Raw genomic sequence first — 25,246 nt, 5'->3', positions numbered from 1 at the left:
ACACGGACAGAGGAGGCGTGGCAGGCCCAAATTGAGATGGAGTGATGGCGTTGATGCGTCCGCCAGAACGGCCGGGATAACTGATTGGCAGACGACGGCGCTGAACCGTGAGCGGTATCGAGGATTGTTGCAGCAGGCCAAGACCGCGGTTGTAGCGTCTGATAAGTAAGTAAGTAAGGGAAGCGCTTGAATTATTAAAATATTATTAAAAATATTAAAAAATAAGTTTAAAAAAAAGTTTTAAAAGTTTTAAAAAATGAGTTTGAGCTATTAAAATCAAAATGCAAAAAGAAAATATAATGAAAAATAATATTGAGAAATCTGCCCCTGATGAACTGAGACAAAAGTCTAATGAAAATGCTCTGCATATTTCGGTGCTTCTGGTGAGCATAACAATAATGAAGCAGTAAGAGTTCAAATATTATACCAATTTTTTTTTCATAAAATTAGCAAAAATTTTCATTTTTTACCTTTCAATCCCCAATTGAATCAAAAGTTTTCAGAAATAGCTTAGGAAACCTATAATTAAACAATCATATTATTTTTTCTGTTTGATTCAAAATGTTCAATTTAGGATTTCCATGTTGCTGAAGCTCCTTTTTTCTACATGCATTTCTACGAGATAAGCTCCGCATCACCACTTCGACAGATAAGGTTGTTGACGTTTGGCAGCGAAAAAAAAAACATCAACTGGACTTCTCTCGCTTCAAGCAATAATTACTATACGTTCTCCATATGGAGTGACAACGTTTGTTGGGGAGTTTTTTTCCGCTAGAGAATGGTAATACACCTAATACTGCATTAACGATTCTCCATGCAAACATACACACACACATCCGGCAAAACCACTCAAGAATGTCATTAACTATACATCGTTTTAAAACGACCTTCATTCCTCTGGACCGATTAATTACAGATCCCCTGTCACTTTGATCTTTACCCTTTAATCGTTCGGGCAAGAGAAGAAAAACAACAGGCGCTGTCATAAACAACTGCTGCACCACAAGAAAGCTCTCGTCTTTTATCGTTCCCTTTACTCCGTCGTCACAAGCGTTTGCTATATAAAACAAACATTCACCATGATTTACACTCAAGTTCGCAACGCGGGCAAGCATGGCAAAGCGCGCCATGGTGCCGGAACGCATTCCTGGAAAACCGCTGGTACGCAAGTACTGGGACAAATTCTTCACCTTCACCAGCACGGTAGATTATTTCAATCTTCTCAACACCTTCGGTACCGTGTTTGCGCTCCACTACCACAGCCCCAACACACGGTGGACGTGGAAAAAGCTGCTCTGGACGGTGTACCGCACGTTCTACCTGCTGTCCTATCTTTCCTACTGCTACAAAACCTACTGGACGTTCAGCAACTGGGAGTACAGTACCGCGTCGGCTAACGTGCTTGGTGCGCTCGGACTTTGCAGCGGTGCCTTACTGCGGCTAGTACTGGTCGAACTGAACTACCCAACGATACGCAAGCTGCAAGCATTTCTAAACGATCGCACCTATCTGAACGAGGATCAGTGGGCACAGGATCAGCGCTCCCAACTCTATCGCCACAACAATCGCTTCCTGGTAGTGCTCATCTCGGCCATCACAGTGGAATCGTTGTGTTTTCTCGCTCGCCTTCTATTAACACGGCCCGAGTTTATGTTCCAGTACAATGGACGCGTGTTGGGCGGACCGGCGGTACAGATTGTGTACGGAATGGTGACCGCTTGCTGGGGCATTATCTACGTGCTGTCCTTTATCGGATTCTATATGCTGCTGGCAGTCTTTCGACTTGAGATGGAACTGTTGGCAAGATCGTTTCGGCAGCTAGAAGAAACGCTTCTGCCAGATCAGGAGCGAATCGATACAATGGACCAGGATCAAACCGAAAGGGCCTGCTGGAACAAACTTCAGGCCGAGCTAACGATACGCATCAAACGGCATGTGGAGCTGCTAGAGTACTGTGTACCATCGGCGGCATGTGATTTCCTCCCATGTGCTAACGTACTTCACACATCTCTTTACAGAAATCTACGTATCTTTCGATCGATTGTAGCACCGTTTGCGTTTCTGCAGTACTACTGCACGTTCGGCCTGATAGCGGACTCGTTTTTCGTCGTTTCCTTCGAAGGTTTCACCGGCTACAGTATGGCGTACGTACTGTTTGCCTCATTTCTCATCCTCGAATCGTTACTGCTCTGCCGGGGAGTGGAAGATTTGAACGATTTGGTAAGCGCCTGAATAATGCATGCTGCGGCATTGCCGTATGCATTAGAAATGCAAATAGCTCACAATGTTGCCTTCACTTTTTTTTGTTGCTTCTAATCGACAGAATCGACAGATTGGAACGATCCTGTATAATTTCGATTGGCCTAGACTGTTGCGATTTTCCGTCCGTTACCGTCACGAGTACCGCAGCGTTCGGCGTACGATTCTGCTGGTAATTCTTCAGTCACAGCAATCGTTAAGGTTCAGTTACGGTGCGCACGGTGAAATCTCGATGCACAGTTTCGCGGAACTGATGCAGAAGAGCTATTCGATGCTAACGTTTATGTTGCAGCTTCAAAACTAGGCAAAGCATTACGATGCTCTTACTTTACTACCCTTGTTGGTTGTAAAAACACGGTCAGTGTAACTTGATGCATGCGTTTGTTAATTGCTGACCATGCTTGATGGCACAAAGTGCACGGTGTAATTGCATTAAAAGAAAGTTTCTGCAGATATCTTTTATATGCTTTTTTGCTTAGAAAAAGCGACTTCATAGAGAGAGAGAGAGAGAGAGAGAGAGAGTATCTTGCTACAGTATCTACAATAGCCTCCACAAGCAAAGATATTATGTACCGTAGAACCTTTCATCGGCTTTATCGTCCTTGGACAGAAAGGACTTTAATCCACAATTTAACTCAATTAAAATATATTGCGCCTAGTAACGTTCGAGACCCATATCCCAATTTTACTCGACAGACCATAAATTTAAATACAATATTCCAGTGATTGAGCATATCCTCATCCTACCGCTGTCGTATGGATTCCTTAGCCAAGAGTTTACCCATCAAAAATGCCTACGTTTGCACTTTAACAAATAAATATCAAATTGTCTAGCATCAATTTACTTGGCTCCTTCAACCCAAAGAGGTCGACAACCTTGGTACACACACACATACTGATACGAAGAATTGTTCCATTCGGCCATTAAATGGTCCTTCGCAATGGTCAGACGAAATATTTCCCATCACATTCCGTCTGACGGACGGACAGTATATATTTTCGGACACCATCTCAACAGAGCGGAGACTGCTTCAACCAACAGCAATGCGAACGAACGCAACAGTGTAGTAGCACAAACAATTTAAGCCTACGATGCTTAGTAATTGAATTCAAATATTTACCCAGGAATTTATAATTTTCTGCCTCGTTTGGTGCTTTCGTAAGCCGTGCTGTCTTTCGTGCCTGCGCTCGCTACACAAGATCTAGATCTGTGACTGGCCATCTCTCTGTGGCCAACGTGGAAGGGGAAGGGTCGTCAAGTGTGTACTACACAAGTGCGCCGAATCTGAATTGGTTGTGCTTTTTTCCCCCGCTCAGGGAAAGGAAAGCAGAGAAAAACCGTGTGAAAATGGAGCGCCAGGGCAGGAAATTGATATTGCTTCGGAAAGTGTCGACGAAAAACGCGAGCCAAAATTTTGGACGTCTCGATTGTTTGATGATGATGATGGTGGCGGCGAGCAAAAAAGTGACCAAAACCTGTTGACAGCGATGAAAGATAAGATGTTGTTTTGCCCCTTTTCTTTGACATGCCAGCGGAACAACCGAGAAGGATAAAGTGATCAAGGCAACAGTAGAAAAAAGAGCTCTTTAAGATAAGATGATACTTGTTTGAATGTAAGATAATGGTGATGGAAATATTTTGTAAGAGACATTTAAGAGACGAATTAAGTCTAGTGACTTCGAGTCTCTATACAACTCTCCAACCAACTCATACAAGAGGATACTCTTTGTGGATCCTTTTACAAACATAAATATCTGCAAATCACTCTCGACACAGTGACTCGATAAGAGAATACTTCTTTCCTTTTTTACTATCACCGAAGTATGTCGTCCCATTTATTGATTGCTCATCGTTCTATTGTCGTCTACATCTATCCTGTGTCCTGTCCAGCTTCACCTACCCTATCCATGCTCTATTGAACACCTGTACGAAGGGAATATGTGAAACGAATCACCGAATCACGTACACATTCAGCTGAGCAGACAGTTTGCTATCATTATCGTCATTTATGCTTACACCGTAGGACTCAATGGAAGCGAGCAAAGTTGATATGGGACAGAAGGAAAAACCGTTCGGCCTTGAAAGGTTTCCATCCCTTGGCAGAAAGCAAACCGACCAACAATTAGGATCGATTTGTGCCGATGCAAACTTGTCACGAAGGGACAATTGATTCAATTGGTACAAATCACATACTGTATTGTGACGCAATAAAAGTAATGTAATTCGTCTTTTTGAACTGTGAATGATTATGGCAATAGGGAGACCTTATCCAGATCGTTCTCCCGAGTGTCTGAACTGATTCCCGAGTCAAGAAAATCATAAATCCAAGGCCACAAACTTTTGAGGACTTTTAAGGACTACTTTGGAAGATTCTAGTACAACCGATGCGTTTTAGCCAAGCGATAGAGAAGAGCTAGAACGATATATCCATCCAAGATTAGGAGGTGGGAATTCTGAGGACCATCTACTGTAAGTCATGCCAGCTCCTAGATAATAAACTTTTATCTGTGGCTCTAATACAAAGCATAAGCTTACCAAAAGACCAACCGGTTCAAAACCACAAAGATTTGGAGATTGGCAAGACACCACCAAAGGCTCTACTAGGTAATCGTAATGCTAATACTGCTCTGCACACAGTGTGGTTGGACATATAGATGGCAACAGCTACGAACTCATCCTCCTCACGAGTCAAAAGTCAACACTGAACACAACATGGACACCGACGTTACTCAAGGTCGCTGTCTGCCAACCAACTAGTGTCATCCGAGCTTTGAACTCACCTCTGATTTCATTTCATTTCTCGAGAGCTTTACCCCAGCCACCTTTCCTTGGTTAAATCGTTGAAAAGCAATACCAATTACCTGTACTAAATGCAATAGTGCTGCGAGTTCCATAGTTGCGATTATTGCCGGTAGAGGCTGCAGGACATCTGTTGCAAACATACATTTTCATCGGAACGCTTTGGTGAACCTGCTTCAGAATTTACTATTGTGCTTGTGTATGAATACTTCATAACATAAATGTAGATGATTATGTTTTACCTAGAGATTATTGGAACAAAAGTGTCCTGCCTTCATTCCAAGTGTCCAAACTTCATTCAATTGGCATATTTGTCGTAAATTATTAACTACGCTTTGGCTTATACTTTACGATCTACCGAGGTCAAACAGACAGGATTCACAATAAGAGAAGGAATGTGAAAAAGAATGTTAAATGCTACCATTACGTACTACATTTAAACGTATAGAAGAAACGAACGTACAGTACAATGATAATTCCATACATTTCACCATCGAACGACTCCACCTCTTTCAAGTATTTCTCCCCAAACACTTCAAACAGCGTAAGAAGCTTAAATCAACCGATACCGATGCACTTTTCCCCGAGTGGAAGAACCTTCCAAGAAGTATTAACGAGCTGGTGTACGAGTGTATACGTGCACTCGACGGCAATTAGCAGCGATGTGATGTTTGCGATTGGAATTCAATCGACACCGGTGGCTTCCACATTAGCTTCGATCGCTGCTCGAACGAGAAAATCGGCAAAGAAACCTTACAGCACATGCAAGCTGCGGAAAATCGAACGCAAATAGCGCGTACAGAGTGTGTGGTAGTTTTGTCGAGAGCTTAACTAGATCTCGAACAATTTTCGCACATCTTCAAAGCATGCTCGTTTGCTGATGGCTCACTTGATGAGGACTGTGACTGCGATAAAAGCGATACATTTGTCCTCTGTGTAGACACACACACACACCAGAAGATGGCTTGATGTCGTTAAAAGTAGTATCGAGCTTAAGTAAGGGTAGCATATTTGCTCCGGACAAAAACACCCGAAGGAATGGTTGAATGTTGAATGAAATAATGAGACGTTAATTTACTGCGATGTCTTTCGTAATAGGCATCCGTCTGTTGGTTCTGTGCGACAATAGATTCTTCAAGCTTTAATGAGATGAGATTCATGATTGCAAAAGTGTGCTTCGAGCGAAGTTGATATTCGAGGTATAACAGATTTCTATCGGGAACGACCATGTGACGCATTGGTAGCATTGTCGGTCGCTAACACGAATGTACTGGTTTCAAATCCCATTCTTGATCGTTAAGTAGCAGTGCGTAGGATATTATATCTAGCTTTTAGGGGTAAGTAATTTCAAGTTACAGCGTTCAGTAAAAGACGACTATGAAGAAGAGTTGAGTTTTGAGCTGAGAGTAAGGTAACGTACTTCAAATTATAATGCACGACACGCAAACAGTTTATTCCACAAATGAACCCTTATCTCGGACTAAAAAAATTTTCAGTACGCAAATAAATTATCAACTTCCACAAAATTTATGCTTAACACGTGGTAAAAGAATATTTTTTTCTGGCATAAAAGACACAAACCTAATATTTATTCCTCATCGTCGTGTCTAAGAAGGGAAACCATTTCAACAAGCAACAAATGGGCCCCCTACAAAAAAGGTCAGAAAAGATAAAAGTTCGTGTTATGATAACAATTTCTTATCGCTCCAACATTATTAAGAAAGGTTGAGCGCGCTTTTTTGACACCATTTTTCGTTCCTGATCCGCTCCTGATCCTAACGCTTCTGGGTTGACAGCTATTTTATCAAATTTCCCCACCCGTAAAAGGGGTGAGCGATGTCAATTTGTGCTCCAATTTGTGCCACAACTGACTCTTGAAGTGGTTGGATTTATGTTTTTGCCTTCTGAGCGACATGGTTTGCTACGGTTTACTTTTTTACCAGTATCGTCTACTACTGCAAGCAGTATTTCAATTCTATTAATGTTTTATCACACTGGTCTACGTCTGAGTAAGAGAGTACACGAGCGGGAGAGAGTGCTGTGTCTCCTGAGAAGCGTTGACCATCAGGACATTCTTGCAAAGTAATTAAATTTCTGAAGATTTTGTATCTCGTCACCACGGTAGCAAACGGATTACACATTCAGCTAAAATTGCTCAGAGTTGATAACAACAACCACCACTTTCATCTCGGATGTAATCTTTCTAATGAACTTTGCACCTTGCTCTCGTTTAATTGAAGTGCTGGTAGGTTTGTAACAGAGCGCCATTAAGAAAATATGTCCAGTAAAGAATTTAATTTCATTAAATGAAGTTAGTGACTGGAACTTTAAGAGAGTTTTAAAATACACATAAAGCTAACCTCCAATGGGATATATTTTTATGGACTTATTTAACCTCCTTTCCTCGTTGTACGTGCTGGATTTTTTTTCCCGTTGAACAAAAACATCAAACGTTCGTTCTGGGTTGTTAAATATTCAATTACTAAATTATTCTAAACCAAAAAGCTGTATTCATACGCATTGACACGACACATACTTCAACTCTCCGATGCTCCACCTCTCTAACCTCGTTCTCCCTTCAAATTTCTCGCTCCGCCCTACTCGTTATACAATTTTTGTCAATTACATCCCTTCGCAAGTGAAAACGCTCTTTATAAAGCACGGCCCAGACATAAGCACCGCTGTCATCCGGCAGAAGCACTTGTACGTTGAGAGGCACCACTCGAAAGCACGATTAAAAAGCCATGTTTTATGCGTTTATGGAGCAGTAAAGGTTACGGCTTCCTGCAATGTACCCCCCTCCTAGCTTTAATATGTTTTCGATTGAACTTGTTAAACTCAGAAAATGTTTACTTTATTAACGAAAAACCCCCGATATTGATTTCTGTACCTTCATATGTCAGTGGTTCCCCATCGACTCATCCATTTGAATGAAGCATCAAAATATCATCCACCACACCGATGTAAATCACGTTTCCGAACGTAGTCTTCTGGGAAAAAATAAAATTGCTTCACAAGTGGTTAAATTCAATCAGAATCACGTTTCCCCATATGCAAGCAAATTCTTCAGCTCGTGATGCATTTGGCTGGTTGTATGCGGCGGTGCTGAGGCAAACACTCGAGCGTCGAGTTTCCAGGCCCACTTGAAACGGTCGTACTTGAAGGGGTGACGGTTCACAATGTTCCAATGTGTTCCCCGTGTTGGCACCCATTTCCGCTAAAAACTTTAATTGATTTTGGGAATGCAGTGCCTCAGAATGCTTCAAATTGCGGCTAGGATTGCAATTCTGAGAGCCCAAAAAAGATACCTTGGAGAGGCGTGCCGAATACCAGACTTAAAGCACGTGAGAAGCACTTGCGAAGCATTTAATGTATATTGATCTGTTGAGATATGCTGCTCAAGATTTTATTTTTTTATTTTTGTTTAACCTGAATACGGTTGAGTTGATCTAGTTTAGTTGAGAAGCGAAATTCAGGAGAGTTTCTAGCAGTGTGAAGTCCAAGAAAAGTCGACGAGGCCTATAGCGTCAAAAAGACTTGCAGACGACTTCTTTGACTCATTTACTCGTAATGAGATAGTCTCCATCTTGTCCTTAATATTGTTGGGGAAGGTCCTGGCAAGCGGTGCTTAGAATCTCCTGATGCGCTAAAAGTCAGAAAAATGATTGTCACGAGGCCTCCTTCCATTTTTAGTGAAAATCTTCCGCCTAAACATGGATGACTTCAATTGTGATTTTTATAAAGCAATGTCCTTATATGATCAGTATTCTCCCAAATTTGTTAACAGATGATCCGATGCATGGGCCTCAGAAGCAGAACAATAAAGCTACCAAATATGATGTTTTTCTCTATCTATCTATCATCCATTATTGTTGATACTAAATCAGTTAAAGCAGTTTGTCCATAGGTGCTCCACAATCTTCAATTTCTTCGCTGGGGAATTAGACTGATGCTTCGAATTAACTCGACTTGTAACTCGAAATAGCTCAGTAAGCAGTGTCTTTCTCATCTCCTCTAAAGCGCATTAAAACGGAGACAATCTCTTACGTGCAATTCATAATGCTTTAAAATTCTCCCCGAACGCATCATTTTCCTCCATTCCATTCTACATGATAACTTACTCGCACAAGGAAGCTGCTCCCATGCAACAAGCTACACACACAAGTCTTCATGTTTCCATTGTTCCAGCACCAAAATTGAGCATCAAACACCGTCTTCTGACCGTTCATCGTGTACCATCTTCCGCCAAACGTTTGCTTACACGAATCAGCCGTTGCTCATCTTGCACTCGTGTACTCGTGATCTGCACTTTTGTGCCGCAAGCATCCGCAATTCCGCCGAAGACAGGCAAAAGACGAAAACTCTCCACCAAGCATGGGAGGGGGGGGGGGGGGATACGTAAGGCGTGATCCGATTATAAATATATTCCACCCGCTAGTCTGCTCGCTTTCGCTTGTTTTCTTCCGACCGACCGCCGAGTGCGCCGACTTCCCTTTTTGTGTCAGGTAAGTAAATCTTCGGTGAATTTCCATTACAGGCAGCGGGTCGCTCGAAGGAATTCTCCGGTACGATAAGCACATTACGGTAGATATTATGCGTTGGTTCGATGCGTCCGATGTGTAGCATCCATGTCCGATGAGGTGTAATGTGTACCGGCGGCACCGACCGCATATGATTCAGTATTCAATGCTCGTCAAGTGTGTGTGTGTGTTCTCTCGATGATGGATTTCTTCGATGCGATCGATCTGGCTTAACAATGGCGAGAGGTACTGAACAATATCTTACACAGGATTTTCTGCTGATGATCAGAATATTTATTACTTACATTGAAAGCTATTACGTGTGAAGGATCCGTATAGGGGCAGAAAAATGTTTACCACAACAATTGGATGTTCGCTCTGACAGGACTTGTACTTGGTGAGAATTACACTATCAGGAGGAATATTTAATGTACTAAACGCAGACATAAAGAAGCTTTGTTCCTCAAATTTCAGAGTATGTGTCAAAATCCTTGATCCTCTCTACATCTATGTTTAAAAACTTTTTTTCTATTACATTCAGCAACCCTCGGCTTGGACAGCGCTCTGAAGCAGAATCGCTTCCTCCCGGAAAACATCATCCTCGCGACGCGAAACGAATCTCGCGAACACAACTCGGCACAATACGCTTATCGCCCTTTTGCACACATCTTTTTCCCGCCATTTTGCATTCACTACAACGTCAAATTATGGCACGAGTACGGAATAATAAGCGTGGGCCCTGTTTGGCCCGCGCGCCCGTTCGCGGATCCAACGGTTCTTGCCGCTTATTGAAAATTTCATTTCCAATTATCGTTGACATTTATCTGACCTCCTGTCAGCGTGCGGGGGAAGCGAGGTGGCAGCGACGGGTGGTGATGCGATTGAATTCCTGCTCAATTTAACATGGCGGCAAAAAGTGACACTCCTCCACGGTGGTGCCAGTGAAGCATCGGTGCTGATAGAGTTGTAAATTTCCATCGCATTATTCTGCGTGCAATCGGGTTGCGTTAAGTTTGTGGCTGAAAATATTTCGTAGGAGTTTTTTGTTGTAATTTGCCTATTTTAAGCATTATTTCTATTTATCCGCTCGAGAATTTAAACCAAAGAATACACTGACACAGGATCGGGGTTCAAGTCTGTTCTGAGCCGTTCCCCCATAGTGTGTACTGACTATCCAACTGACTATACGGTATCAATAAGTCTAGTAAGCCACAAATGGTAGGCATCACCTCAGAGGTCGTCAGGCCAAGAAAGAAGAAGAAGACGAATATCTTACTACATTTGCTAGATGATAAGCAAACACAAAATTCCTCTTGATGAAAGTTAGATCATTTCTTTGTACAGTTTCATTTTCCAATCTCTTCAGAAACTGTTGCCTCGATTATTTGTGCACCCTTTGGTTCCATCAAGCGTATTGCTTTCCCATAAACCTAGTCCGTAAGCATATCAAACTGCGTTCAACTTTTGATGAAGGAAATGTAATTATCCAACCGGGCAGCTCTGGCTTCACTCCACCGCCATCACGTCCACATCTCGATAGCTCTATTTTTATATCCTCTTAGACGGATTTTTATTTCTTCTGCCCTTACATGGTCGCCATCTTCGCCACAAACACATTTACCTCGGCAGGCGGAAGAAAGCTCACTTAAAATAGTGCTCCAGACCGTGCCCAAGATTCTAGAGAGAAATCAATAAAAAGCCAGTCCAGTTCGATTTAGAATGATGGATGCTATCGTCTATGTGGGGTTAGCTTTATTTCAGCCGATTGTGCGTTTCGTACCTTCAGGAGATTGCCCTCTTTTATCGAACGTCTCTCGCATCAGCAGAATGTGGTACGCATTGAAACTAGAAGTAGATACTTAGTTTGCTGATAGATATCAATTTGATAGATTCCGCTTGATAGTAGCAAATAAAGGAAAGCAGATTTATTACAAGATAGTTGCAATCACTTTATCTCCAGTCCGTTATTTGCTGATCATTTTAAAGCGGAAAGATAATAGGAATGACGCAATTCCACCACATCAATATTTATTACATAGAAATTAGATGCAGACTTTACCTTTAAATCTACATTTTCAGTAATATTGTAAAGATATTTATACAACTGTTTTAAATTCACCCTAAATCGTAAATGCTCTTTCTCACCCAACAAGTGTTAACTCTCCAAAGCGTGACAAAAAGGGTCAACCTCAGTCTTCTTGACACAAGTCCCTTCCACAAAAAAAAGGTACAGTTTGGATCCTTCATCCATAATGCCAACTGCCAACACCTCCACTGAGTCGTTCCAAATTGTAGTAGCTCAATGAACCGTAAATCGGAAACGGCCGAAAGGACCACCATTGTGCCACAACCACCAGCACACAAATGGGGGGTTCACCTTTTCATCCGGTAAAGCAAAAATACCTGCACCAGCAGAACCTATTCACCCTCGGCACGATGTGTGACAAAACCACATCGAAACCTCCGTCCATGGAAGATGTAGTGAATGGTTCAACCACAGCGACCACTCCATCCACTGTACGAAGGGGTTTCAAGCGTACACACCCACACACCGACAACTATGAATGGTAAAGCCATTCCGAACGCTTCGAAGTGAGAGATGGTGATTGACAAACTTGTCACAGCAAATTAAAAAGTGGTACGATGATGCTGTTCCTGTGCATGGGGATTATAAGCATCGCTATCATCCTGGTGACGGTTTTTTTTTCTGGTCCATGTTTGTTAAGGGCATACATATGCACCCAAAGTTTGAAACACGTGCTTGAATGAGAACACATGAAGCAGCTGTGGTGAACATGGTTTTCGTGAGCTCCATTCATTTCGGTACTTCAAGCTTATTTCTCCCCAGGCAGTGTGTACATCGAAAACGAACTACCGCGAAACTATCGCTGTACTAAATCAGTGATGCGCATGAGCTTCCAATGACGATACCTTGACCGTGATGTTTGTTCGGGAGAGCCATAAAGCGAACAAGAGCATTGCATGAAAACCACACAAAAAGTGGGTCTTTAGAAGAAAAAAAAAACGGGTTGTAAAGTTCAAAGGAAACCCCTTCAAATTTATACATCAAAGCTATCATACTCATGGCAACTTTCTCAGATTTCAATTGACACATGACAGATGACTATAGAATGTGCTTCCCTATCACTTTTAGAATTGATGTTTTCTCGATCCACTCCAGCGTAGCAGCGTCGATAGGGGCGCAGGACTTTGCACGGTAGGACTAGACTCGAGAGGTCTCGGCCGTGTCCGTGTCTGGCTTTCTGTGACTTGATTTTATCTGCAGCAAAGTAGTCAGTCCTGCGTATGGAGAGGCGCGGTCTGGATGGGATTTGAACTCCGGTCCTTCCATGTTATTGGCGCCGTTATCGCCTTGGCCACCGGATCGCCCCACGCAGGACTGGCTATCAAGGTAACATGATATCAAGAAAGCCAATAATCGCAGACCGAATCTTCTGAAGGTTGTAATTCTAAAGAAAAAGAAGTTCCCAAACTCATTTCGTTCTTGGAACCTCTAAGTGCGGCACCGCCTCCGTTACCTGCTAATGTTCTTCGACCACACACAACTTTATCTTTGAAGATGTTGGTCTAGACATCCTTAAGCATATCATTGTATGATTAGGTTCAAAACCATTGCTCAAGCAGTATGTACATGCCTCCATCGTCAAGGCTAGTAGATGCCTAGGCTTACTTCAACGCATGTAAATTTCTTCGTACCGATAGCGTTTCCTGCGTATCAACTAAACCGATCCTAGAGGTCCAATTGCTGAATTTCTTCACCAGAATCATATTGCACTTTCGGCCCTATACTGTAAGATTCCGCCTTCTATGGCAGGAATTCCGTGAACATCTTCCCTGTACTGCTCAATTCACATTCATCAGCTCTCTTCTCCTGAATCGAGTTGACACTTTAGTCCTCCTTTTCATTATCCACATCCCGAACCACTTCAAATGTCTCCATCATTTTCGGAGAAGGTCGTAATTGGCGTGTATAAGCATATTCAACACTAATGACAGCGGGTTTCGGTGTCTGTATGGAGTATTCAGCTAAACGCTGAATGATTACTAAGCTGTTAACGTTGTTTTTATTTTAAATACAGGTGAAATTATGTGCTACTATTTTGATATTATCTGAGTTAAGTTGCCTGAAGTTAACTGATGTTGCAGTCTTGTCATGTGCCACCTTCGCCCCTAAGTCTAAGAATTACTGTATCCGAAAACCACCAGTTGAACAGCATATTTCTTAAACCAAAAAAAAAACCATAATTGATATTTTACTATCCCTGAGCTCATTCAACGCAGCATAAAATTGAACAAGAAAGGAAAAGCTCAACAAAAAAAAACTTCGGTGCTTCCTTCTTTATCAAATGTTCCGTGTTACAAGTACCATTAAGAAATCATACTTCGAAAACAATATCCGCTCAGCATCTTTACCATCCTGCTCGGCAGCAAAAATAAAACACACATTCCAGACAATCTCATTAATTACAGATTTTCGGCTAAATCCAATTTAACCGCCAGCTATTCTCCCAAACCTCCCCCTCCTTTCCACCACAGTTCACCACATTGCCGCATCGATTCAACACCCCAAAATCACCCGCAGGAGAAAATCCATTTCCTAAGCGTATAACAGGCAACCGATCGCATTAAGTACCGTCGGGTGGGCTGGCTTGCTTCCTTTTTTTTTTTTTTTGGCGTTCTCTCGGGTCGCACTTTTTGTACAGCTCGGAAAATGCAAGCAGTTTAATCAAGCGCACGCGAGGCAAAGCAGAACGAAAGCGTTGTGTAGCAAGACGAAAGCGAAGGTACATACTAACACTAAGCTTAATTCCCATCCAACACGCTGTTCCCCATTGCCATGGCGCATAAAAACGTATTGACAACCTCCGGGGGTCTTTAGAGCAATTTTGTGGAAAAAGTAAAACAACGACGACGATCCCGCTCGTTCCACTTGCTGCGCTTGCTTCCACCCTGTGTGGACAGAAACACACACACACCCTTCGGGGCTTCTAATCAGCTTCGTTACAAGTTTCGCCAGGCAGCGCAGCAGCAGTTGGGAAAGAAAGGATTCTATCCGCTTTTGTTCCGTTGTTCCCGCAGGGGTGGGGGTGTGGGGTAGTGGAGCAGGGGGACATCATGTTTGAGGCGTGAAATTGTTCCCAATCGTTTGCCGATGCGTACACGGCAAGTAATGCGGAAATGATTGGGCCCGTCACAGGTAAGCGATTTTAAAACTCGTTTAGAGGGATTACAGGGGAAAACTTCAAACATTTCAGCCACTGGTTTGACATAAAACTGAAGTTAATGTAACAGAGAAAGAGAGAGCGAGAGAGAGAGAGAGAGAGAGAGAGAGAGAGAAATATTTGACTTTTTAACCTTAAACATTGTAACAATAATGCTTAAACATTTATATGAATTTGCAATACTTCAAGATTGCCTTTTTTAGTTTTCCGTTATGCAATATTCCACTTACGTACAAGGGGGCGGTCCGGTGGCCGAGGCGACAGCGGCGCCGGTCTTCACACGGCAGGGCCGGGGTTCAAATCCCATCCAAGACCGCCTCCCCGTACGTAAGGCTGACTACTTTTCTACGGGTAAAATTAAGTCACAGAGAGCCAGAAATGGCAGGCCGAGACCTCTCGAGGTTGTAGTGCCAAAGAAGAAGAAGAATATTCCACTATACGGTTGCAAAGTTCCACTACGGGCATGAAATATTCTAATATATATATTTTTACGAAATATATATTTTTGAAACATTTCTCTTGGCAATTAAAAACTCCATTATATGTATCGATTCATTCGTTTCGAAATTCCTTAACTTATTTTAGCCCAAGTTGCTAAGTCGCGCCCACCTACGGCGAGACTTTCCGCATAGCTAATAATAATGCCATTGGGTCTCCAAGGTCGGTATTGATTTCAAGCGAAACAAACATTATAATAAGCAATTCCAAACGATCTGTGAAAAACAATCCCCCAAAACGGGAAAGACTCTAATGCACAATGCTATAAGAACACACAAACACTGATTTCGTAACCGGCACCGCGCGCCTTTTACGTTCAACGCACGTATTTCGACAGGTGTCACCGTATCAAATGTGTCTGCGAACTGTCTTCCGTTTTTTTTTCTGTCCTCTCCCAAACATTCTCGATTATGTCCAAATGGATCACAGCTGGCAAAAATCTCATGTATCGACCACATCCGATGCAGGTGTGCCGTTTCCGGGTGGGCGGTTGGGCCCTACAGAGCGCAAAACAGCAAAGCCAACAAAAGCAAGTTTAATATTACATTGCACCAGATCCGGATCTGCCGGTGATGGCGTATGGGTCGAAACGCTAGCTAACATATCTTCACGGCATTCCTCTGTCCCGGGCATCGAGTCGTCGAAAATTCAATTTGCATAAAAGGATTTTTTTTTCGTCACCCAGCCGGAGCAAGAAGATCAGCAAGATCCTTTCTCCCGTGCAACACAGCAGCAAGCACACGACGCGGACAAACCCTCTCGAGAGGCACACACACGTCGCGTAACGTCTTTTCAGCCGCTGGGCTCCCGAAACGGATCCTCGGTTTGCCGGTTTGCTAGTTGTTAGCGGTTGAATGGGAGCATCATCATTGGCAGTGATTTGATTTCCGTCGCCGATCTCTCAAAGGAGCGTGTTGAAGGTTCGAGATTTCCCCCGAAACAACAACAAAAAAATTGAACGACACACCACATTGACACGGGGAATGGTTATGAAAATTTGATTTCAAAAACTGGTTTCTACCCCTCCCGGAGCGTTAACGCCATGGTTGAAATGCTTGTTCCTAAGTAGGGGCACGGCAGATTTTTGCCTCGGCTGCGACACGTGCAAAGTACGCGCCACATTACGACTACAAACCACAATCATCCATAATTTAGCTTACCGTTATCGCATCAGTAAGTAAATTTTGGTAATTCCAGAGTTCCAACATTCGAAGCGCACCAAAAAAAAAGGGGGGAGCAGCAACCAACAAAACGTAGCCCACGTTACCGGCAAAGTTCGTTTGGAAACTCTCGCACATTTGGCACATTTGTTGTGCGAACTCAATTACACAGCTGTTTATCGGAACACATTTACCAAAAACTCAACCGCAATCCTAAAACGAAAAAGGGCAGAAAAGTTTAAAATGCATCTAATTTGCCCACCCACCAACCGACTGCTGTGCTTGAACCGACAGCTTGACTGGACAACTAATTTTGTAGCGTTGGAGAAATAGTTTTTTGACTTCACAGTCACAGCCCGGATTGATGGTTTTTGAACGTGTATTTGGTGCATGCCAGTTCTAGAGTTGGTTAAAAATTCTGCTTCCAAAATAATAAATAATACTTTTTGACTGCATGTTTATCGTTAAGGTGAAATATGGGTTTCGTCAGTTCAAAATAAATGTTAAAATGTAAAACTAATGTAAATACGCAACATTTTTCCTTCATCCAATCCGATTTCAAGACAATATATTAGGGAATATAGTAAATTCCTTCTAATGTTACATAAGACAGCCAACCATATGTTCCCATACATCTGTCAAATCATTTTTCCTCATTAAAAAGCAATTTGGCTGCTCAAAAATAATTATTAGCCGAGCAATACCACACAAAAAACCCCATCTCTTAATCAAGGATTTTAAATGACATTTTCGAGCACATCATCATGCTCCCGTCATCACACGGAGCTACCCCTAAAACCCCCGTTCGTTACAAAACCACGAAAAGGCAACACAGACAAAACAAAAAAAATCTCTCATTTCCTTTTTAAGTGGTTCCGCTCTGATATTTCCAGTTCCGCTGTCAGCTAAACGCCATATTTTCTGGCTTAATGATATGAGTTTAACGTTCACCACCAAGCCAGCATTTCCGCGCTCTGCTCTAGTCCTCCAACTACAATCGTGTTCTTTCCAGACCGGTCTGGTGGCTAAACTACAGCAACGGTACGAACAGTCATTTGGGATGATGTAGTGTTCCAAAGTCGCGTATCGCCAAATGTACCGCAAAGCTCTAATTTAAAACCACAGGCAGCAAAGGCAAGGGCTTTCAAAGGAAGATTCTGCAGATATGGGGAAAGGGAGAAAGGACAGAAACACCCAAAAGGAAACGCTGACAGCACAAATGAAACAAACGCGTATTGCTTATCCGGAGTGCTTCAGGAAACCACCGCAGACAATGGATTACCATTCATATATATTCATTTGCGCTCTTGTAATATTGAAATGGTAAGCAGCAATGGATGTTAGTTGGCGTTCAAGAGAGGTATGAAATCTTTGAATTGCTATTATGACTGTAGACGTATATTATTATCCTGGAATAGGAGAATATTGCTTTATAAAAAGAAACAAAAACTTTAATAATACAAATCACAAGAAAGAATGACGAATATATGTATGTTCTGGTAAGTTGCTATGAATTGATTGCAAAGCAAATTGTTGCTTAATATATTCAGCAAATCTATCAGGACCCTTTTGCTTATCTTCTCTTCGACATTAAGATTAAGAGACTCAGAGCTGATAGCTTCAAGGACCCTGTTTTAGAACTCAATTCAGATGCTAATAGTTGAATAATCTGTTATCGCATCTTCAACGTAATACAGAGAACCATAGCAATTTTGGTTCAAATGTCAGCTGCAAGCTACCAATCAGTCATACTACATAAGTGGGAGGAAACTTCTCCACTCAAAACACCAAGCGAGATGGAACAAGTAGAGACTATATAGAACATCCGAAACATGGACTCTATCCAAAACCAAAACAAAAAATCTGTTAACTCGATTTTTAGCTTATGCAGGGAAGAACAACGTATGAGCGTTAAATACTCGCTAATCTTTGGTGGTGAGGTCATGTCGTGAGAATCCGCATCAAGCGACGTAACGTAGATTCCATTTGAGTTAAAGTATCTGCATTGATACGTCCACCAGAAATTCCGGAATATTGATGGCAAAATGGTGGTAAAGTAGGACAAGAAGAAGATTGTGTAACAAAATTTTAGAACTGCAAACATTATGTCATTTCAAGAACATTATACAAAACGTATAGACTCAAAATATAATAGAATTGCAATGATCATTACCGCCCCAAAAAAGCAACACAGTATTAATAACGTTGCTTGGCCATTCTTGGCCAAAGCAAACGACTGCAATTACCGCACTCTACCAAAGGCGTTGAGTTCCTTCGGTAGTTCCCACTTCATCTAAATGACGTTTCGGCTTCGATCGACGTCGGAATTGGGTTGGACCGTACCGTACCGTACCATAAAGCACATTGCTTTCTCGCCCGAAATCGATTAACGAGAGCCATTTTCACGTGATGACAATAGCGTGGGCAACGCGTCCGACCATCTGTCGATATCACCATGGCAGGAGGTTTCAATTACAACCGGTCATTCGTACCAGAACCGACACCATGGACTACCGTTCGATCAGCGTAATGGGATTAGTTCGTCGTCATGGCGGGGATCGTCAAAGCAACCGATGATGGTTTTAGGCGATTAAAGACCGGTTGGATCTCGGTTCGAAATCATCGGTTCAGGGTAAAACCGATTGTGTTGGGGATTGAAGTGCACTTTTTTATCGGCCCATTCAGCGTAATACGGGACAATGGTTCGAAACTGGTTGAAACTATTAACATACAGTCTGCAGTTGGGTAGCTTTCAAGCCATTCAATTGGCAACTCGGAACTCGATAAAACCTCAACAAACTAAACGAACAAAAAGAAGCCAAAACGGTATGGTTAACGTGCAAATTGTACATGCTTCCGTCTCTTAAAAATAAATCCTTCTTTGTTACTGTAATAAACTTCCAGCTCGAGCACTGTAATACAAATTCCCAACATCTCTCTCTCTCATTTCGCTAACATTCTTGAGTGAAATTTCGTACCAAAACGGAACGGAAACAAATTAACGCGCTTGCCATCAAAATCACCATCATCACCGGCACAAGCAGCAAGCCTGCCAATGAAAACTGCCATCAAACCGTACGCTGAAATACTATCCGCCCGGGTTGCCACAGTTCTCATTTTCAACGCCCCGGGTCGTGAAAACAGACCCCCGACAAGATTTCAGCCTTGACCGTGGATAAGGAAAACGCAACACTCTTTCCGGCCCGACGTTTATATCCCTTTTGACTGCCAGGTCGGGGGCGATTTTTCGCTACATGTTGATCACCCCGAAGGGCCAATTTCTTGTTTCCATACAAGCTCCGTGCGCGCGCTCCGTCGTTACGTGACCGAACGAGTAGCGGGCCAGTGTCGATTCGCTGTGGCAGATCATGCGGCCATCCCCTACTTTTCGGTACACGTGGGACCAATCATGGGCTCGTTATTGGACGTGACGCGCGCACTGCCCCGTCTACATCATTTCGTAGGCTTTTGCTTTATTGCCAATACTCTCGGCCAGCGTTTGATGGTTGGCGCCCGATGCAAACGCACGGTCGTGGGATTTTACGAGTGGGAATAATTCTCAGAGCCACGACGAAACCACAAAACCCCGGAAAAAGACGGTGCTTCCTTTTTTTTCTGCTGGTACTGTTTACGAAAATAGATTACCACCGGTGCATTACCGTAGCGCGCTGTCTGCATACACTTGATGGAGGCTCACAATTAATCCTGCGTTGATGAAATCGGATGCCAAAATTACCTAGCTGTTGCGTTCGGCTAAGCCGGTTCGGTGAGAGCGTGGAATCGATTGCTCGCTTCCACTCCCGGACAAAGCCTTCGGTAACGGGAGATTAAATGAGCTTACGGAATTGATACGTTTGCGAGGGCTGCCGTGGTGTTGAACCGTAACGTTTGGGGGAACCAACATCGATACATTAAAGGTGGTTAAAGGTTCATACTTTCCACGAACTGATGTTTCGGGAAATGTTCTCTGCGAACTATACTGGTGATGGGATATAGATCTGGATTCTGGGTTTAGATTTCAAGGCAGACCCTTTCTGGTAGACAACTCAAACAACTATCTCGATTAAATCTGCTACTCTTAAACTAGATCTCGCATGGACTGTGTTTCCCCGTACACAGGACTCTTTGTTCAGCCTGAATAACGAATCACAAAGAGCTGTTCATCGGTCCTTAGCAAACATAGGAGGCTATGACCAACGCGAAATAAAGAATGTAATGAGCGCAAATGAAAATTTCTTCCCAGAAGCGAGCTAATTTCGACATTGACACACAATCATTACCGATACAATATTCTTAGATTAATGTACATGATGAATGAGGCATTGAAAGCAACTTACCGCAACACTTCATGCGCCATATGTAGGCGCACGTAGTCGAAATTACTGTTCATATACTCGAGGCAATGAGGCACTAAGTAGGTTAACTCTCCTAAATAACACACGATTGTACCGCAAGGCTCATTACATCTTGGATGCGGTACTGATCATTCGATTCCTACAAAAGATGGCAAAAAGGTGGTATCAGACATGTAACAAGAGAAAAAAACTTATGGAATGGTTGGTGCATCCGACCAACGCCAATCAACCGATTCTGATAATTACCGTTTCAACACACTGTAGATCGCGTTCCTGCAAAGTTTTCACAAAAACACGTCTTAAGAACCACGAAATGTAATAATGGAACAGCATGAATTCAGCTTTTCACCTTAAATTGGCCAACACTTGTGGAGCACTACACCAAAGCTAGCCGACTGGAAACGGGTAACACAAATCACTGACTACTTAATCAGATTTTCATTCGCGCACGCAATATCCATTCCCCGACGACAGTGAGAAGGAATAACGAGGGATAGATAACGAATAATTAGACACTTTTAAGAAATCTTCAGAGGAACTAGACTACATTAACCCACGCCAGTTTGTTATGTGCCGCTTTTTGGCCGATATAAACAATAAGTAATTTGACAGCTTGATCTAGTGCGTGGATGACAGCCAGCCAGGGGTGCTCAATTCAAAAATCAACTGCTCTACGATATTACAAACTTTTGCTTTCAATAAAATGAATAAAATAAAATGAGAGAAATGATCGCATATTGAGAGAACATCGTAAAAGAAATGAAATAGAATCGAAGAAGATTCGCGAGATAATTTCGAGAGCAATGAGAGAGAATCACGAGACAAATGGTATTAAATAAAAAAAATGAGGGAAAAAACATAGTAAATAAAAAAAACGTGAGATGAGAGTGAATCGGGTGAGAATAGAGAGAGAATCGAGTGCGAAATGTGAGAGAAATGAGAGATAAAGCAGGGACCAACGGGCGAAAAATGAGAGAGAATCGCGAGAGAAATAAAAGTGAAATTAGAACAGATTGAGAAAGAATCAGTAGAAAAATTACAAAGGAATGAGTGATAATCTAGAGAAAATAAGAGAGAAAAATGGAAGAGAATTGAGAAAGAAATGAGAAAGAAATTCTCTCAGAATACTCCATCATTTCTCTTTGGATTCTTTCTCATTTCTTTTTCGATTACCGATCATTTTTCTCTAATTTTTCTCACGTTGTTCTCTTATTTATTTACTATTTCTCTCGCTTTTCTCTCTCATTTCTCTCTCGGCTCTTACTCATTAATCTCGTTGTTCTTTCTCGATTTGTTCTTATTTGTCTTCCATTTCTTTGTTGATTTTCTATCAGGATGCTCTAATTTTTCTCTCAAATATCTCCCATTTCTCTAGATCCTTTCTCATTTCTAGCTCGTTTCACTCTCATTTCACCCATTTTTCCATCATTTTACTGTCATTTCACTCGTTAGGTTCTCTCATTTTTTTCTCGATTCTTTGCCATTTTTCGCTCGATTCTTTCTCATTTATTTTTGGATTCTCGCTCATTTATTGCTCGACTCTCTTATTTCTATACAGATGCTCTGTTGCAAATGCAACAGGCAACAATCCGCGAGAGTAAATTAACTAGACGCCTTTTCTACATCCGTGAATAAGTGTATTCTTTTTGTAATTTTTAGTTACACTTTTAGCAGATAAAAAACTTAACGTCTTCCTTCTCTCGCTTTATGGTTGTTACTTATTTCTCTCTCGATTCTCTTTCTTTCTCGTTCGATTCTCTTCTATTTTCAATCGTCGTTATGCCATTTTGAGATAAAGAATGCCAAATTACAAGTGTACGGTGATATTATGAAATTTTGTGGAAACATTCCGGCTCTGTACGATGACTGATTTGCTGTGTTAATCCTACATTAATGCCGAAAAAGGCCAACGATATTATGTACTGATGGTCGGAATCTATAACATTCTTTTAACGGGGTTATAGCGAATGCCCGCCGGACCGATTATAATTCGAACATTAATTAATACGATTTAACCCGGTACTCACTAGAAAAACTTGACCCGAACAACCCCGCCGGGCATAAAGCGAGTAGATAAAATTCATTATAAACATGATTGATGATCCGACACCGCAATCAAGCTTATGCCCTGTGGCTATGCAAAATCACGTTTTCTTTGCACGTCTTGGCCTATTCTTTTCTGTGAAAACCCCCGCCAGAGATACCCTGTCTGCCCAATACTTATAGCTGCGGGCCGCGAAACTGAACCGTATTCTTATCATTGTTTAGTTTTCGCGATCAAAAATATCTTCACGGAGCGCCATAAAATACATCCGAGCGACGGGTATCATTTGATCCGGCGGGACCCCGGGAGCCAAACAAATCTATTGCCATTTCCTCGAAGCAAACCAACCAAAAATTGATCACCAACCGTTCATCAATTTAGAAAGAAATAAAGAAACAAAAACCGAAACAATGGCCATTGTACAGCGCACAGGGCGTCGTCAGTGGGAAACGCAAGAATTTATCGCATTTACCAGGCGATGGGAAATGGGACAAATGTTCAACATTCAATTGACGACACCGTTTGTCGCACACTTTCGCATCATAATATTTACCAAGCACGAACTTACACCAAGAATCCAAGTACTGCGGTACGGATTCTTGTTACGATTGCCATTGTTACATCCGCCAAATTATAGCCCTTTCTAGCTCGCCCCATCCCCTTCAAATGCTCAATGTCCTGTAATAAATATTCTCCCCTGATGCAAATAAAAAATAATCAAACGAGCCCTCGAACAAATCCATCTTGATGCCGGAGTCGTGTAAGCAAAAGCGTAACACACACTACGCACGCCCTTCATGCCGTTTTCATTTTCAGCAACTTTTTTGGGAACGACATTTTATCGGAAGAGTTTATGGCTCTTAGAGCCCGGAAGCACTGACGAAAGAAGGAAAAAAAGCACTTTGTTGAGGTTTTTTTTTATTTGCTGCTGCTATCTACGAGAACATTTTTACGATCAGAATCGTAACATCGCTAGCCCTATCGGCACTCTGCAGTTGCCGATTAAAGTCCTTGGTATATGATACTTTTTAAAGTTAGGGGTTTTTTTGTTTTCTACAATGCTTGATCAATTCCTCCCCAAACGGAGAAACCCCTTTTACAACAAGCTAAAGCTCCTTCCATACAAATTGTTTTAAAACAAAACTTAAAGCTCGCTGACAATACCATTTACATCGCACGAGTCCCACGAGTACCGTTCCGATGCTGTGTGGACCTGCGTTTGACCGCTTCGCTTGACCAACTTGAAGCATCGCCTGGGATTTGATAAAGCGATTTATCTGATTAAACCCGTCCGCCACCAACATATGGTACGGTTTTGCAGTAGAGGCATTCGCCATCGTAGCGTACAGCGAACGTTTGGATAAATAAATTAACATCTGTTCTGCACCCGACATCCGACGCCCCCTTTCCGAAGGTCGGGTGGGACAGTTGCACGGTTTGCAGCGACGCCCACAACATGTGGTCAACAGTTTACCTCGAACCTAAACAAACCCGGACCAATTTGTCAATTCTAGTGTCCACGCCATACCATACCGAGTGCTTAATATTAACAGCAAATTTGAAGAGGATCGATTTTAAAGATTGATAGAATCTGTAAGACGATTGCTGCTAATAGATTCGTTAGTAGATGTTTAAAACTAAGGTTTTTTTTACTTTAAATCGATAAATTCTATTTAAAGTGCCTCAATCAATCCTACTCCTGAAGGGATGCAATAATCTCTACAAAGGACAATTTTTCTGATCAACAATGAAGCTCGATAGTCCATCGTAGACTAAAAGCCGAGTTGAAGACTCAAATTGCATACCTTCAGGCGTTTTAAATGAAGAAATAGCTCATCGGTGAACCGTCGTAGCGAGGAAACATTCGCCTAAACGGAAACAAAAAACATTCACCGAGCAATTAGATGCGCAGGAACGCAAATTGGCTACGGCACGCTGTGCATCCATGCAGTTCCATGTAGTTTAATGAAAATTCCTGCAAAACATCCGTACACAATGCAGCACGACTGTTTGTTTCTCACTATCGCAGCGCAGCGCACAACCCGTTATCGTTATGAAAATCTTTCGTTACACCCAGCGTAAACAATGTCTATTGGCTGCAGCGGCAACAAGCCAAGTTTAACCATGCGAATATAGAGTTGCAGAACAGCATAATAACTGTCAACCGGCGAAAACAGTGAGGCACGAGTCAAACCACCTGGCACGCCACTGCCCGGCAGCGACATTGTCAACGCTTCGGGGCATGTTTTGTCAGCAGCCCGGTTAACGAGAAGCAACTCTATTTCTTACACAGTTGGGTGTTTGTATTTCCCCGGCATCGTGATGTCCAAAGTGGCGTAATAGATTGGCATCTTTTAAGCCGTTCCC

General features: G+C 42.3%; 1 protein-coding gene and 1 long non-coding RNA gene across 2 annotated transcripts; one reads left to right on the top strand and one right to left on the bottom strand.

Annotated features, from left to right (window-relative positions):
• The first annotated feature begins 214 nt into the window (after window positions 1-214).
• On the top strand, window positions 215-2,761 carry LOC118503850. Its single transcript, XM_036037561.1, has 4 exons — window positions 215-781; window positions 917-1,949; window positions 2,019-2,220; window positions 2,324-2,761. The coding sequence occupies exons 2-4, from the start codon at window positions 1,114-1,116 to the stop codon at window positions 2,561-2,563; spliced, it is 1,278 nt and encodes a 425-aa protein (XP_035893454.1). The 5' UTR covers window positions 215-781; window positions 917-1,113; the 3' UTR covers window positions 2,564-2,761.
• An 18,075-nt stretch (window positions 2,762-20,836) lies between these two features.
• Window positions 20,837-21,762, bottom strand: LOC118503849. The gene is made up of 3 exons (XR_004905220.1): window positions 21,185-21,762; window positions 21,082-21,108; window positions 20,837-20,974 (listed from the first exon to the last, which is right to left on the bottom strand). It is a non-coding gene; the product is annotated as an uncharacterized LOC118503849 (long non-coding RNA).
• Between the last annotated feature and the right edge of the window lie 3,484 nt (window positions 21,763-25,246).

This window comes from Anopheles stephensi, chromosome 2, assembly GCF_013141755.1.
Source record: "Anopheles stephensi strain Indian chromosome 2, UCI_ANSTEP_V1.0, whole genome shotgun sequence".
Classification (NCBI taxonomy): domain Eukaryota; kingdom Metazoa; phylum Arthropoda; class Insecta; order Diptera; family Culicidae; genus Anopheles; species Anopheles stephensi.
Note: the sequence above shows the minus strand (reverse complement) of the source record. Positions and strands in the feature narration are given on the sequence as shown.